Source organism: Prionailurus bengalensis, chromosome E2 (genome assembly GCF_016509475.1).
Source record: "Prionailurus bengalensis isolate Pbe53 chromosome E2, Fcat_Pben_1.1_paternal_pri, whole genome shotgun sequence".
In the NCBI taxonomy this organism is placed as follows: Eukaryota; Metazoa; Chordata; class Mammalia; order Carnivora; family Felidae; genus Prionailurus; species Prionailurus bengalensis.
This window is the reverse complement of record NC_057352.1, coordinates 14294975-14311103: the sequence shown is the minus strand read 5'-3', so window position 1 is coordinate 14311103 and position 16129 is coordinate 14294975. Positions and strand designations below refer to the sequence as shown.

The following is a 16129-nucleotide window of genomic DNA, read 5'->3' as shown; positions in this document are numbered from 1 at the left end:
GGTGAAACCTATGTGTGTTTGATGCTTGAAAGTTCCAGGCAGTGTCTGACTATTGCGTGTGTGACTGTGTATGTATGCCCCTGAGGTGTGTTTGTCTTAGTGTGAATTTGGCATCTTTGATACACCCGTGTGTGACCATGAACCCTGAGTATGCCCCTAAAGGCTTTGTGGGCCTTTGTGCAACCCTGACCCTTGCATACTTGAGACTGGTGTATATCTCTCTGCGTCCTGGTGAACTGACAAAACCAGGGACAGGTGCAGCCCCCTGAGACCCTCCCAATTTCTCTGCCATCCCCAGGTCAGCACTAACCCACTCAGAGGGCAGGCCTGAGCCCCTAAACCCCCCGTCTGCCCTGGCGATGGTGGAGGGGGCAGGGTATTTAAATGACCTTATCTGCATAGTCGTTCCAGGCAGGGTCGCCCAAAATGTTCATAGACCCAAGGCTGTTAGACAAATGTCTTCTCTGCGTAGCCTTCCTAGGTTGCCCACAATTGTCCCGAAGAGGCAGGATGAAGCGGATCATATTTTGGCACACACCCCTTCCAGTCCGCTCTCTCTTCTCTCAGGGGCGTTCTGCACTTCTTTCCCTCCGTTATAGAAGGTACTTAAGTAGATTACTAATGTGTGCATTTACATACATTTCCCAACTAACTGTGCAGACATTTATCACATCTCTATTCTTGGGCGGTGAGAAGGCGGGGCTGCCCATGTAAATAACCTCATTTGCATGCCACTGTCCGACCCGGCTACACGTCATTCTCCGGCGCTCTGGGCTCTGAGAGGGTGGGCAGGCCTATGTAAACAACCTTATTTGCATGCCACTCCCACATCGCCTGGCCTACCGCAGAACCCTCCCCCCTTTCCCTGATCCAGCCCTTTTAACCCCCTTCCTCCTCCCGGGCAAAAGGGGCGGAGTGCAGTACGCAAATGAGCCTCGCGTTGGCGGCCGACCCATTTCCCCTTCTTCCAGGAGGGTGTTCTGAACTTCCTTGCTCCGCCCCGCGCGGCTCACGCCTGCGCACGCACGGCCTCCTCAGCGGGTGAGGTCACGTGCCCAGCGGGCGAGGCAGGGGCGGAGCGTCGCGGGAGGTGGGGGCGGGGTATGGCGCGCTGTGCGGCGCTGGGCGGCTGGCACAAACGACGGCGCCGAGGCCGGAGGAAAAAGCTCGGTGAGGAGAGAGCTAGGAAGGGAGTGGGGCGGAGAGGGCGCGCGAGCCTGGGCGCGGGCGCGAGCCGAGCGAGGTGTGGGGGCGCCTGCCGGCCCGGCGTGGCGGAGCGCTGCGACCCCGGGAAGGGAAGGGTGGGGGGAGGGCGTGGGGGAGGGAACGCGCCGGGCGCGTTGAGTGCCGGCCGTTGAGGGCGGGGGAGCGGAGAGCGCGCGCCGGCCGACGGCGGTGGTGGGGGGGAGGGAATCCGGGGTCCGAGCGGTCCTCGGGCCGGGCCTCCGTCGCCTGCGGCGCTCCGAGCTGGGAGGCCCGCACCGAAGGGGGTTGGGAGGGGCCGCCCTCTCTTGTCCTGTCCCCTCCCCCGCCCTTCCCCCTGTCGTTGTGGACCCTCCTCCCGCGGCTGCCTTCCGTCTGTCTGTCTGTCTGTCTGTCTTAGGCCCTCCCTTCCGTCTGGGTGTGTGTCAGCCGCCGGCTGGCTTCCTCTCGTTGGGCTGAGGTTGACCCCTCCGCCCCGTTCAGTCCGGCCGTCTCAGGCTCGCCCTCCCAGCTTCTCTCCGGTCGGCTTTTCCGTCTCTGGATCCCCCCATTCTCTTTGTCTCTGGACTCCCCGGTTTGCTCTGTCTGTGGAGCCTTACGTTCCCGCCGTGTGTCCCTGGAATCCCCAGGCAGAGTCCCCCCCACCTTGTGGATTTGTTTCCAACTCTCGCGCTCCCTGCTGCCCCAGTATTCCTTTTCTACTCCAGGCCCCCTCTCTCCTTGCTGTTCAGTTTCTGTGTCCGAGCCCCCATCGTAGTCCTGTGCCTTTGGGTCATCTCCCCAGTCTCACTCCTCTCTTCGGCTGCCTCCCTCACTGCCTTCTCTCTCCGTGATTCCCTCCTCCGGCCCGAAATTCCCATGATCTTCTCCCCGACTTGGCTTGGCGTTTGGGGGGGGTCTCCGTAGCCAAGTCTGCCTTCCTCCCCACTGCCCCTGCCACTCCTCACCGCTACCCCCGCCGGACTGCCTCTAGCTCTTCTCACATTCCGTTTTTTCTCTCTCCCCCTTCAGCCACCCTGACGGGTCCTTTCCCAAGCCCCTAGGGGCGGCAGAGGACTTGGGGACCAGCGAGCACCCCCAGGGCACGAGAAGAGCCTCTGCTGCCTGCCCTGCCTCATCCTGCCCCACGCCAGGCTCAGCCGTTCCGGCCCCCGGCTGCATCAAGTGGAGGAGGCGGAGGCGGAGGAGGGTGGCACCATGGGCCCGGGCCGTGCCCTCCATGCCCGGGGGATGAAGACGCTGCTGCCATGGACAGCCCGTGCCAGCCGCAGCCCTTGAGTCAGGCTCTCCCTCAGTTGCCGGGTTCTGTGTCAGAGCCCTTGGAGCCTGGCCGGGCCAGGATGGGGGTGGAGAGTTACCTGCCCTGTCCCCTGCTACCCTCCTACCACCGACCAGGAGCACCTGGTGAGGCCTCGGCGGGGAGCGGGACCCCCAGGGTCACAGCCACTTCCACCACAGCCAGCCCCCTGCGGGAGGGCTTAGGCGGGCAGGATGGTGGTGAGCTGCGGCCCCTGCAGAGTGAGGGCGCTGCAGCACTGGTCACCAAGGGGTGCCAGCGACTGGCGGCCCAGGGCGCCCGGCCTGAGGCCCCCAAACGGAAGTGGGCAGAGGATGGCGGGGATGCCCCTGCACCCAGCAAGCGGTCCTGGGCCAGGCAGGAGAACCGGGAGGCAGAGGCCGAAGGGGAGGGCGGGATGGGCTGCAGCAGTGACAGTGGCGAGGCCAGCGCAGGGCTGAGGGAGGAGGTGCTGCCCGCCACGCCCGAGCGCCTGGCCCTGGACTATATTGTGCCCTGCATGCGGTACTATGGCATCTGTGTCAAGGACAGCTTCCTGGGGGCAGCATTGGGTGGCTGTGTGCTGGCCGAGGTGGAGGCCCTGAAGCGGAGTGGGCGCCTGCGTGACGGGCAGCTGGTGAGCCAGCGGGCTATCCCGCCACGCAGCATTCGCGGGGACCAGATTGCCTGGGTGGAAGGTCACGAGCCGGGCTGCCGAAGCATCGGGGTCCTCATGGCCCACGTGGATGCTGTAATCCGCCACTGTGCTGGGCGCCTGGGTGGCTACGTCATCAACGGGCGCACCAAGGTAAGGCTGCAAGGGCCTTGTTGGAGGGGGATGGGGCAACGCTTCTCTATCGGGTACCTGTGCGCTTGGAGACTGGCTTCTGGGGTCACAGAAGGGTTTAGGCAGCTCCAGTGGGGGGAGTGCTGGTGTTGGGAGTTTGCTTTGGGCTCTGCCTCCGTGTGGGGACTTTGGGGGTCTGTGCACTTTCTCTTTCCTTGTTTCTCTATCTTTTCATCCATCCCCGTCTCCTGGTCTGTCTAGTCCATCCTGTTGTCTGTCTCTGGTCCGTCTGTTCTGTCTTCCAGGCAGGAGAACCAGGAGACAGAGTGGGGAGGGTGGCAGCGGTGAAGCCAGTGCCAGGCTGAGGGAGGAGGCGCTGCCCGCTGCGCCTGGCTGGCGCTGGACTCCATTGTACCCCTGTGCCATGCTGTGGCATCTGCAGCAAGGACAGCTTCCTGAGGGTGGCGCTGGCTGCTTGTGTGCTGGCCTGGGAGATGGGGGTCCTGTCCTCCACCTTTCCTGTGCTTCCCCATCCTAGACTCTCCCCTCATCCTTTCTGTCTCGTTTATCCATCACTTCGTTCCTGTCGGTCCTAATCTGTTTTCTTGATTTTCTAGTTTGTGTCTTTTGGTACCTTTTTCTTGTTTTAGAGTAGTTGTTGTTAATCCTTTTTTTTTTTTCTTCTTTGGACACCTGGGCTTTTTTGACAATCTGTCAGAACCACAAACCCTTTTTTAAGAAAAATGCTCTTTTGTGGAGTTTATGGGCAGTCATCAGTGTCTCCAGCTGCCCGTTCAGGAACTTAGGGTCAGGAGCTTTTCAGAAGACCTTGGTCCACAGGGCCTTTCTGGACAAGGCCTCATAGGGAGTGCCTGCTGCACGCCAGTGATGCCTGGCTGGTGGCGGGGCTGCTTGCTTCCCTGCGGGCATGAGGCTGTGCTCCTGATGTCTCCTTCTTCAGTCTCATCCCATCCTGGGTCCTGCCTCTGTACAGCTCTGTCACTGGCTGGAGCTGGCTTAGGGATCCAGGCTCCCACCGGGCTGAAGCCGGCATCCTCCCCACCCAGCTGGAACTTGTCCTGTCCTACTTCCTTCCTCCTCCTCCCTTACCTGATAGCTGGAGAGCCAGAGGAGGCCTTTCCCTAGGCTCTGCTCCTGCAAGGCAGGAGAGATGAGTGGGAGTCTCCCTGGCCACAAGGTCCTCAGCACCTGCACCCCAGGTCACCCACCTTCACAGGAGGGAGTTTGGGCGGGAGACCACGAGAGCTGAGTGGCCCAGAGCAGCATGCTTTCCTGAGCCTCAGTTTGCTCATCTACAGGCTACGAAAATCAGTTAAGTCCCCAGCTAGTCTTTGGCAGTTTTAAGAGAGAAGGGGAAAGTAGAGGGAGCCGATTTCTTTTCCTTTGGTGCTTTGGATGTGGTTGGGGACTGGGGGTGTGGGGACTGTTTTAGTCTTGGGTGACTTCTGTTGCTCTGGGAGGTAAGAACAAATCAGGCCAACTGAGAATGGAGGGGAGGACCCAACCCAATCACTGGAGTTCCTCTCAGACCCTCCCCTGCCCCAGTGAGATAGCAACTCCAGGCTTTCCTACCTTCAAAGGGCAACATCTGGCCTCCCTCCCCAGGCTCTGGAATAAGAGTGAGCTGAGGTGGGTGGCCACAGAGGTGTTGGGGGCACAGATCACCAGTGTGTCTGGCGTCAGAAACAATCTGCCTATTGGTCATTCTTTTTTTTTTTTTTTTTTTTTTTTTTAATGTTTGTTTATTTTTGAGAGAAAGAGAGAGTGTGAGCAGGGGAGGGGCAGAGAGAGAGAGGGAGACACAGAACTCGAAGTAGGCTTTAGGGCTCTGAGTGTCCTCACAGAGCCGGACACGGGGGTCAAACTCAGGAACCGCGAGATCATGACCTGAGCCAAAGTCGCACACTTAACCGACTGAGCCACTCAGGCACCCCATCTATTGGTCATTCTTGAGTGGAACTCCTGTGTTTTGTTCTCCCAACTTTCTCTAGTCTCTCTGCTCAGTTGACCTGCAGGTGAGAGAGAGTTGACTCCCACTGGCATCAAGGACTGCCATCGGGGACCATAGGGCGGGCCTGGCTGGCTTGGTTTGTCCCTTTCAGAGCAGCTTGGAGGTGGGACTGTCTCACTCCCCAGTTTCTGACTCTGTGTGTGTGTGTGTGTGTGTGTGTGTGTGTGTGTGTGTTTGGGTTTGGGTTTTTGGCACATTGTCACCAGTAGCCCTTAAATCTTTAAGTCTCCTGGCTCTGACACAAGCTACCCCTTCCCTGAGATGGGAGGGTGAGGAGCAGACTTCCATGTCACTCTGCTTGTTGTCCTTTTCCCTTGTAGGAGCGGAAGTAGATGCTTCTCTGGGGCCATGGTGTGTGTGGGGGTGGGTGGGTGGGGGGATCGGTGGGAGTTTAAAGGGCCTGTTTCTGTTGCCAGCCTTCATGCACGACTCCCATTCCATGCCAGAATACAGACGCTGTCCCTGCATGCATGGGTGGGAGACCCTGTGTAAGGGTGTGGAGGGCCGGACAGGTTGGAGTCCCTGAGACCCAGAGGAGTGCTTTCAGTCAGCAGCTACTGCCTGGGCGCTAGGGAGACAAGCTCGGCCCCAGAGGCTTCCATGGGCCTGCCTGTCAGGCCAGTACTAGGTAAACAAGTACTTGTGCTGATTTCACATTGAGAGGGTAGAATGGAAGATCAGCCCAGGTGTATTCAGCTGGATACTCAAGGTGCCCTTGGACCTGAGACATGAACAACAAGGAGGACCAGGGGAAGTGTGTACCAGGCAGGTGCAGAGGTCTTGTGGCTGAGCTTGGTCTGGTGAGAGCAGTGAGGAGGCCTGAGGTGCTGGAGCAGAGTGATGGGGATGGTAGGTGAGGTTGGTGGCCTTGAAGGCTGAGGCTGTGAAAATACACAATTTATATTTTGTATTTTCTTGGAATGTGGTGGGGGTCTTGAAGGGATCTGAGCAAGGAAGAGCTGGAGAAAAGGGTCTCTGGCTGCCGTGTGGGGAATGGATTGTGGGAAAGAGGCCACAGTACTGGACTCCCTTCCTCACCCCGTCCTTGTGCAGAACCAGCAAAATCTCTGCTGGGATTCTGTCTGGGGAGGGCTTGATGGCAGGCCACCCGGACATAGCCACATTCTTCCTCCCAGTGGTGTGGTTGCTCAGAACACTGACCCGTTTGCAGGGAGTGAGTAGTGCAAAGAAGGTTCTCCTGAACCGGGGGTGTGGGGGCCAAGGTCTCGCCCTGGCGCTGCCAGAGAGAAGCATGGCTCTCCACGGCTGGATGGCCTTACCCAGCTGAAGCCCTCCTGGCTGCTCCTCCCCAGGGAGGCGCTGTGCTGTTTCGAGGACACGTGTTTAACGCAGAGCTGTTTACCATTCGTGCTGGGTTGAGCCCTGGGAGTGATGTGTTGGAAGAAGGCTGAGGATTGAGTCGGCCTGGCCTGCCACAGAGTGCTAGGCAAGGCTCCTGTTTTGGCAGCAGATGCCAATCTTCCTGGTCAGGGCTGTCTTTTAGGGCTGTGGCCAACAGGTGTAGCTGAGCGTTAGTGGGGAGCATCAGCAGGGGGTCTGTGGCCTGGCACCAGTGTGGGTCAAGGCGTCAAGACAGGTGGTCCAAGGAGCTGGAGGGTCTGCCTGCCATTACTCCCCTTTTGCCTTACACAGTCCTCCCAAGTGGCTTTGGGCAAAGGGTAGGATAGGGACTTTTTTTTTTTTTTTCTTTTTAGTGTCATTTTAGTCTGTGCTTCGGCTCTCCATGTGACAGGCACCTTGCTTGGTGCCTGCCCAAACATCTGTCTTGTTTGCTTCCCACAATACCTGTGAAGTAGTTGATCAGCTCCATTTCATGGATGCGGGACCTGAGACAGGGAAGTGAAGTCTCTCACTTGATGTTACAGCTCGTGTGGCAGCACTGGGACTTGAACCTGGGAGTTAGGTCTGAAGGAATGCCTGGGCCCTTTTCCTTACACCACATCCACTTTTCTGTCAGCTCCCTAATGAGAAACAGGTACCCTGAGTGGCCAGGGCCTAGGCCTCCATGTGGTCAAGGCTGGCCAGGGGCATGGCACCCAGCAGGGGGAGGAGGTCAGAACCCTGTGGCTAGACCTGTACACACCGAAGCCAAGAGCTGGAGTGATTTCTCTTAGGTCTGTGGGGGTCAGGAATCCAGAGTTCTGAAGTCAGAGGGCAGTAAACAGAGGAGGTGTTTAGTACAGATGAGGCCATTGAGGCCCATCTAGATGATGGGACTGTCAGGGGCTACCCAGCAGGTCATTCTTGGAGTGGGAGTTGGATTTCAGGTTCTAGTCACACTCAGGGTTTGGGTACCTTTTCATATGTGTAGGAAACACACCAAGTTGGGATTCTTTGTAGTCAAGGGCAGCAGTCCTCAGCATTGCTGCACATTAGAATTACTTGGGGGAACCTTTAAAATTTCCAGCCTCCACCTTAGACCAAATATTTCAGAACCTCTGAGATGGGCCTGGGCATCAGCATCCCAGGTGATTCCACTCTGAAGCCAAGGTCAGGAACCATGGTCTAGAGCAGTAGGCCACATTCTTCCATACCAGAAAACATTTAAATTGGTTTTATTCCACTGAAAGGTCTCAGAGGGGCGGGGGTCAGTTTATCTTTAAGAAGTAAAATCCTCAGTTGCTCATTGAGCCCCACCTGGGTGCCAGGCTCTGGGCATGTATGTACAGGGAGAGGGTTATTCAGGCCCAAGAGCTGAGGTTTCTGGTAGATGGTGGCTTAGCTGGAAAAGAAGAAAGTCTGGGGGCTGGAGCTCTTGGAGGAGTCAGGGGACAGACAAGGGGCACGGAGGGGTGAAAGAGAGGAGGTAATGGCTTCTTCCCCAAATATCGCTGCCTAGCCCCAGTAAACCCACCTCCATCTGTCTCTGCCAGGCCATGGTGGCGTGTTACCCAGGCAACGGGCTGGGGTACGTGAGGCATGTTGACAATCCCCATGGCGATGGCCGCTGCATCACCTGTATCTATTACCTGAATCAGAACTGGGACGTCAAGGTAGGGGGTGAGGGTGAGGTGGCTGCATCCGCTCCATTTTCCGCTCCCAGCTCAGCTTCTGGCATTCTCCCGTTCCTCTTCTCAGTCCACAGCCGGCAGTGCAGTTAGCCTGCTGGCTGGCTTTTCCTGGGAAATGGCACCTCCTTCTCTCTAGCTGACCATGTGGTGGCAGCACATACCCCCCTCCCCCTTTGGTGAATGGTGCCATCTGCCTCGCCCCTGGTCTAAGGAACACTCCCCTCCCCCCCCCCCCCATCCCTACCCCATCCCATTTCCTGTCTTTAGTAGCTTCCTGCCCCGGCTCCATGGTGATGCAGACTCTGGGCTGTCATTCACTTTAAGAACCTGAGTGGTGGGAGGGAATGATATGTGCAGCTGCCACATCCCCTTGGCAGGCTCTGGAGGGCAGGGTAGTGCAAGGCAGAGGGTGGGGGCTGGACCGGCCAGCCTCCTGCCTCATCCTCTGGCCTGCCCTCAGGTGCATGGTGGCCTGCTGCAGATCTTCCCTGAGGGCCGGCCTGTGGTTGCCAACATCGAGCCACTCTTTGATCGGTTGCTCATTTTCTGGTCTGATCGGCGGAACCCCCATGAGGTGAAACCAGCCTATGCCACCAGGTATGACCCATGCTTGTGGGGATGTGCTCAGGTGTCCCGTTCTGTGCCAACAAAGACTTGTCAGACCCCGGGAGTGGCCAGGGAGTGGTGAGGTGCTGAGAGGGGCCTAGATGGGAACAGAACCAGGCTCCGAAGGGTGAACTCTAGTGTCACTGGATACAGTGGCTGGAATTGAAGAAAAGTAATCTCTAACTGCCCTTTGGGGCTGCTCTGGTCCCCAGGTACGCCATCACTGTCTGGTATTTTGATGCCAAGGAGCGGGCAGCAGCCAAAGACAAGTATCAGCTAGGTACCTGCTTCCCAGAGGGCATCCCCTCCCTCAAACCCTTACTCTTCCATGTGCCTCCCAAGGCCTCAAGTCCCCTAATTCACCTTGTCAGTCTCTTAACTAAATTTTGTGACTCATTTTTTTCTCCTCTCTGCCCATCTTCTCTAGACAGCCCCACTCTCCCAGCACCCCCCAGCATGAGCCCCATTTCTTCTGGTCCTCTCCTCCATCTTCCCAGGTTTTTCTTGGCTTCTGTGTCCCTTCCCTGATGACTCCCCCTCTCCTCTCCTCTTAACCCCCAGCATCCGGGCAGAAAGGTGTCCCAGTACCTGTCTCACAACCTGCTACGCCCACCTAGTGGCCAGCCCCAGAGCTGCATGGACAGACAGCTTGCCCTGACTTCGGGAGAGCCTTTGGCCCCTGTGCTGCTGGCCCAGCAGCCCACCGGTCTCGGTGCCTGCTCCTTTTCTGCCACCGCTGCTGCTTCTGGCTTTGCCTCTGTCCTGCTTGGTGTGGAGGGCTCCGTCTGACGCTGAGGACCAAGGAGGAGGAGAGACCTCTGCTGCCCTTTGATGTGGGCTGGGGTTGTGACCTGGGCAGGGGCCAGCGTTGGGAACTACCGTCACTGGAGCTGGGGGCCTGTGGCTTGCCCTGTCTGGTCGTGCTCCTCAGACATGGAGAGCTGGAAGGAGGTATTGCTGCCTCCCGCCAGGATGCAGGAATAGGGGTGGGAATGTCATGGCCTAATGCTGGCAAAGGTTTGTTGTGGTGGGGGAGTATCTCCAAGCCCCTCCCCCCCAACTCCTCCAGCCTGGAATGTGAAGTGACTCCCCAACCCCTATGGCCGTGGCACCTTTTGGACTAGGCTGCCACTACGTGGGCAGGAGAAGAGGTGCTGGGAGGAGCATGGGCGTGAAAAGTCCTGTCAGCCAAGAAATAAAAGTTTACCTCAGAGCTGCAAACTTCTGACTCTTCCTCTCCCTCTTACTGGTAAGGAGACCTGTCCATTTGCAATTCAGGGCCTTTATTGACCAAGGCAGGTAAGGAGGTCTGAGAGCCAGTGAGCAGAGGGCAGCTGAGCCTGGCCTCAGCGGGCCACCAGGTGGAGCTGGAAGGCTGGGGGAATATTGCCCAGGCCGGTGCACTGCTGGGTGAGGTCGATGCTGGTGGGGCTCCCCATGGGGAGCAGACAGAACCGCTGCAGGATGGTGGTGAGGAAGAGGAAGATCTCGGACCGTGCCAGGCCTGCACCCAGACACATTCGCTTGCCTGAGCACACAGGGGCGCAGGGTGGGAACCATGTACCTGCTGGGGGGGGGGGGGTTGCCCAGGCTTGTCCCCTCCCTTCCTGGCCCATACCTGGGGCAAAGGGCATGAAGGCATCTTTGCTCTGGAACTCGCCCTTGTCGTCCAGGAAGTTGGTGGGATTGAAGCAGTCTGGGTCCTTGAATTGGGTGGGGTCCTGGTGTGAAGACACCAGGAGAGGAATCACAAAGGTGCCCTGGGGGATGCATAAGGATTACCCTGTGGACTTGATTAGCCACGGCCTTTTATCCATCCAAGACCCCTTGTAAAAGCCACTGGGAAGGTGGACCTTCTTTTCTGTTCCCAGGACTTTGTAACTCAGCATCGGACAGGCTCAGGTCTGATGCTTTAGGTTCTAGGAGCTCTGGGGCCCTGCACAGAATCCCCTTGCTCGGTGGGCACCTTGGGCAAAAAGTGGCCACGCAGGTGGGTGTCCCGGGTGAGGGTGCGTGGCAGCCCCAGCGGCAGCACGCTGATGAAGCGCTGGATCTCGTGCAGCACGCGTTGGTGTAGGGCAGGCGCTTGTGGTCCTCCAGCCTCGGGGTGCGTGTCCGACCTACCACTGCACTTTGGCTGGGGTGGGCAGAGGGCGTGAGCTGCGTGCGTCCTGACCCCCAGCCACCCCCAAACCCTAGCCCCTCATCCCAGGCTTTCCAGCTCACAGACCTGCCACCTCAGGGTACTTAGGCAGAATAAGGAGCCCATAATGCAGAGCGGTGCTTGTGGTCTCAGTGCCGCCAAAGAAAAGGTTGTGCGTGGTCATCACCAACGTCTCCTCCTGGAAGTGGCTCTCTGGGTCTTTCTGTTCCTGCGTACAGAGATGGGCGGCTGCCATGTGCCTGGCACCTCTTGGTGGGCGGCATGGGTAGAATTTAGGGTAACGGGCCTGCACCTTCTCCATCTGATCGAGGAAGCAATCGATGAAATCGCGGGGCTCCCCTGGCTGCTGTGTCTGTTGGTGCTGCTGGATTTGGTCAGAGATGAAGACCTGAAGCTCCGTGAAGTTTTGAAAGATTCGGTGGTGTGGACCCGGGAGCCAGTCAAGGAGGGAGGGGAAAATATTGTACATCTGGGGGAACAAGATGGCAACTGGACCTTGAACAAGACCACTAGGTCCCCTGCAGGGGAAATTACAACCAGGAATTTTTTTTTTTTTTTTTTTTAAAGTAGGGCTTTAGTCCCAGCACAGAGTCCAACCCGGGACTTGAGCTCATGACCCTGAGATCAAGACCTGAGCTGAGATCAAGAGTTGGACACTTAACAGACCGAGCCACCCAGGTGCCCTTGCACCAGGATTTTAATGTTCTTAGTTCTAGAACTCTTCCCTTCCAAGATTCCAAGACTCAATCTAATGATCCAATGTAGGCAAAGTGTATGTACTTAGGGCTTGGCACAGGAGGAAGGGACTGGGGTGGGCCCTCTCACCTCACCCCATCTGGAACTCATGATGCGGAAGTTGTCATTGAAGAGGTCCAGGAGCCTCAGGAACTCTGGGTCCTCATAGCCATAGCGGTTCCCGAAGACCACCGAACAGATAACATTAGATACAGCATTATCTAGTAGCCGCCGGGGGTCAAACGGTGCTCCTGGGGGTGGAAACAGGACGGGATCTTAATGCGGTGGCTTGGCTTACTGACTTTGTTCACTACAAATGTGCCGCACCTCCTTTTTAAGTAATCTCTACACTCAACGCAGTGCTGGAACATCCTGAGATCTAGAGTCCCACGCTCTACCAACTGAGCCAGTCAGGCGCCCCACCAACCCTTTCTTGATCATTAGCCACATCCACAAAAGGTCCCTTTCCTTTCCCAACCAGGCCGCACCAATGGTGGCTTGAAATTCGCCAAGCAGACAATCCGCTTCCTCCAAGATGCGCTCCTCTAATGGTCCGCGCTCCCAGCCGGAACTCCTCCAGTGCTCCCAGTGCAAAATTTCGCAGCGTCAGCCAGCGCCGCCGGTTAGAAAACACGATGCCTGGGGGTGGGGCAGAGAAGGGGACGGCCCGGGGAGTTGGCCACGCCCGTCCTGGAAGCGTCCGGTCTTGGAGCCCGCCTCCTCGCCACCCTTCACTCTGCTGCTTTCCAGACCTTTTTGCTGCAAACCCAGCCTTCTCGGTCCTATCCGCACATTGGCCTCACCTCTACTGGTCTCGATCCCTTACGAGCGCCTGATCTCTTTGGCTTTGACTCTTAGGCTCTTCTCTTCTATTGGCTGCACGAGGAACCGGCACCACCCCCCGCCCCCGCTCCTATTTGGTCCCTTTTAGCTCCGCCCCACCTTCCTGCTGTTTGCCTTCATTGGCCTTTATTCTTATTAGGCACCGCCCCATTGCCCCGGTCCAGCCCTTAAATCGCTCGAACTGGGTGGTCCAGGCCAGCACTTCTGCCGCCGCCGGGGGCTCACCGTTTCCGCGAGTGAAGCGTTCGAACACAGCCGTGGCCCCACGGCCAGAGAAGGCATCCGCCTGCAGCACTAACGCGTCCCGCAGCGCTGAGTAGCCGCAGAGAACCACTGCAGGGCGCCGGCCCAGCCGCACTGTGAACACCGGGCCCCAGCGGCCAGAAAGCTGCGCAGAGCCGGTGCTCAGCGGGTCCCGGTCGGGACTCTTGACCGCTTCCTCCACCCCAGAGCCCCGCCCCCATCTCTCTCTAACTTCAGACCCAGGAGTCCCCATTTCAGCCCCTCGTTCCTGGCCGAGGCGCTCAGGTCCCCACCTCCTCCTTCATCCACAGGAGTCCAGGACCCCAGCTCCCTCTTCCCTCGAGATCTGGAAGACGAGGTCCCGAGCCCTCTGCACCCTCAGAACCAGGCGCCTGAGCCCTCGGTACTCTCCTCCCCACCCTGAACCAGGAGAGCAGACCTCTCTGCACCCCTTCCCCCCGGATCCCCTATCTGACGTCCCACCCTAGGCTGTTAACTCCCTCAGGACCCAGAAACCGGGGCGGGTAGAGGGAGGCAGGGAGCGGGCGGCACCGGGAGCTCAGGCCCACTGTCCCCCTCCTCCTTCAAACTGATGCCGGGGCTCCCAGCTTCCACCCCTAGTCTCCTCCTTTCCTGGAACCCAGGACTCCAGGCCCCTCAAACTTCCTCAGGGCTCATGGGGTCAGAGCCCTCAGCTGTCTTCATTCAGAGAACCAGGTGTGTTCCAGCCCCCAGTCCCACCTGCACGAGTCCAGAATCCTCCCCCCATCCCCACCCACTCTCGGGGCTACCTCCATGAGAGTATGGTCCAGCCGTCCAGACTCCAGCTGCAGCAAGTTCCCCAGCAGTGGGAGCGGCCTGGGCCCAGGGGGTAGGACCCCCCGAGGCTGAGTGCCCTGTGCACCCCAACCCCGCCTGGCTAGCGCCAGCAGCAGTAACAGCGCTGTGACACCCGTGGACATCATGCTCTGTGTCCTCCATGCCTGCCCCCCTTTGCCTTTATGTGATTCCCTTTGGGTCTTGGGTGGAGCAGGGGCGCATACCGGGAGTGGGAGAGGTGGGCGTCTCCAGACCACTCATTCTGCAGATTCCCCATCCGAGGTCTCCACCCAGCCCCCCAGCTCTAGCTCTCTGTTGTGCCAGGCCCAGCGTGCCCTATTTGGCAACTTCCATGTCAATGCACCTGTTTGCATCTTTCACATCAATACACCTGGCCAACAGGTGCACCCTACTGAGCCTTTGGGTCCTTCAGGTCCATCTTACTTGGCCTGTAGATGTGCATTTCTGAATGCCCTGGCCACCTTTGGGCCCGAGACCCCCTGAATGCTGTACTCTATACTTCTGATTCCTAAATACGTTCTTGACTCCTAAAAACACCCCTGGTGACACCCTTTAGCCTGGCACTCCTGTGCCCTGTGCTTGTGATTGCTAGGGACTTGCACCTGAGCCCTTGTCACTTCCATTCCCTTGCTCTTGGAACCTGGTATTCTGTACCTATCTACCAGATGCTCCCTCAAATCCCCTAGCCTCCTGGCACCCATCAGCCTGGCACTTCTGTGCCTAGCCTTATGACTCTTGGGTGCCTTCCCACATGCTGACCGCCTTGTGCCTTACCCTGAACCCCTCACCACCTCTGTTCCCAATGCTCTAGTTCCCAGATGTCCCTGAATGTCCTATCCCCATGCTGCTGCACCCCATGTCTCCAGTTTCCCATGAGTCTCACTGGGCACCCCCGCCTGAGGCCAGGTCTTGATGGCCACGCCTGGGGGTGTGGGCCAGAGGGCACAAGGTGCCCAGGGGTAGGGTTGGGGATGGGGCTGAGTCAGAGCTCAAAACACTGTTCAGGAATGAGGCCCACCCTCCCACCAGCACCTGCCTCACCTGGCCGTGCCTCACCAGATCTAGCCTTCTGACAGGTGCCTGGCACAGGGCCCAGAGGTGGGGAGAGGGTGGGGGCTGTGCACTGTCTGGAACTGGGCTTGTTTCCAGGAATGTCTCTCAGTATCTCTGTCTCTATCTTTGTTTCATCTCTCACTCTCAATTTCTGTTTCTTTCTTCATCTCTCTCTCTCTTTCTGTTTTACTCTCAGTACCTGCTTCTGTTCATATCTGTATCCCTCCCAGTTTATCTTACCCTTAATCTCCCTCTTCCCTGTCTCCCTGCCTCTATCTCTGCCATGGATCTCCTTCCCTGTCAGCCTTTCTGTCCAGGAACCCAATGACTGGCAAGGAGTGTGGGCAGGCCCCCTGCCCCCTGCCGCCCTACCCCCCCCCCCCCCCCGTTACAGGGGCTGACTCCAGAGACAGCAGGGGTGCTGCGGGGTGTGCCCTCCCCTGACCTGGCCCCATCCCACTGTGTCAGGCTTTCAGATGAACTGCTTTCTCTGGGTCTCTTCGAGAGCTGGCATTTGTTGTTCACTTCTGTATCCCCAGCACTAAAATACACAGTGGGGGCTCAGTAAATGTTGAACCAATGCATGACTCTCTGTATCCCGAATTCTGTCTGTTTCTATCTCTAACTTAGACTCTATTTTTCTCAGTTTCTGTCTTGCTGAATCCTTGTGACTGTCTCTCTTCTTGTGTCTCTGTCTCATCTTGTGTGTGTGTATGTGTGTGTGTGTGTATTTATTTTGAGAGAGAGAGAGAGAGAGAGAGAGAGAGAGAGAGAGAGAGAGCATGAGTAGGGGAGGGGCAGAGAGAGAGGGAGAGAGAGAATCCCAAGTAGGCTCTGCACTGTCAGTGCAGAACCTGACTCAGGGTGCGATCTCATGAACCTCAAGATCATGCCCTGAGCCGAAGTCGGATGCTTCACTGCCTCAGCCACCCAGGCGCCCCTCTATCTCTGTTTTAGCATCTCCTGTCTTCCTTCTCTCTGAGCATCTGTCCACTGTCTCTCTGTCTCACTCCTGGTCTTTGGTTTTCATGATCTCTCCCATCTGTCTCTGCATCTCTTGGTCTCTCCTGTCTCTCTCCAACTCTTTTTCAGTATTTCCATGTGTTTCTCTTTGCTGTTGTCTCCCCATCTTTCTTTCTCGGGACCTCTGAGTCTCTCCCTCTCTCTCTCCACCTCTGCGTCCCTGCCTGGGCCCTTGGGGCAGACTCTTGTTGGCCTGTGGTGGGAACAGCATGGGGATTAAGGAGCCGACGCCTATGGGTGTGGGGACCGCCTATAAGTCTCAGCAGAGTGTGTTGTGTCCTAGCTTCTGGAT

General features: G+C 57.8%; 2 protein-coding genes across 3 annotated transcripts; one reads left to right on the top strand and one right to left on the bottom strand.

The window, feature by feature from the left end:
* The first annotated feature begins 2447 nt into the window (after positions 1-2447).
* On the top strand, positions 2448-15410 carry EGLN2 (egl-9 family hypoxia inducible factor 2). Of its 2 annotated transcripts, none has more exons than XM_043598856.1 (5): positions 2448-3287; positions 8193-8312; positions 8791-8927; positions 9149-9216; positions 12818-15410. In XM_043598856.1, the coding sequence occupies exons 1-5, from the start codon at positions 2451-2453 to the stop codon at positions 12847-12849; spliced, it is 1194 nt and encodes a 397-aa protein (XP_043454791.1). In that variant the 5' UTR covers positions 2448-2450; the 3' UTR covers positions 12850-15410. The 2 variants fall into 2 exon arrangements, with proteins under 2 accessions (XP_043454791.1, XP_043454790.1); XM_043598855.1 differs by lacking the exon at positions 12818-15410 and adding an exon at positions 9498-10157.
* LOC122495189 (cytochrome P450 2F1-like) lies at positions 10203-12798 on the bottom strand. Its single transcript, XM_043600951.1, is given in 10 exon segments — positions 10203-10464; positions 10555-10696; positions 10903-11003; positions 11006-11096; positions 11174-11308; positions 11393-11569; positions 11926-12086; positions 12324-12381; positions 12383-12617; positions 12773-12798. Coding segments are annotated over 10 exon segments (1308 nt in total). The 3' UTR covers positions 10203-10282.
* Positions 15411-16129: the final 719 nt, after the last annotated feature.

What these genes read in the sequence shown, in the direction of transcription:
- EGLN2 (XM_043598855.1), top strand. Translation starts at nt 2,451, where the DNA reads ATGGACAGCCCGTGCCAGCCGCAGCCCTTGAGTCAGGCTCTCCCTCAG. An exon ending in TCATCAACGGGCGCACCAAG is followed by an intron (nt 3,288 to 8,192) that starts GTAAGGCTGCAA and finishes TGTCTCTGCCAG; the next exon opens with GCCATGGTGGCGTGTTACCC. An exon ending in CAAAGACAAGTATCAGCTAG is followed by an intron (nt 9,217 to 9,497) that starts GTACCTGCTTCC and finishes CTTAACCCCCAG; the next exon opens with CATCCGGGCAGAAAGGTGTC.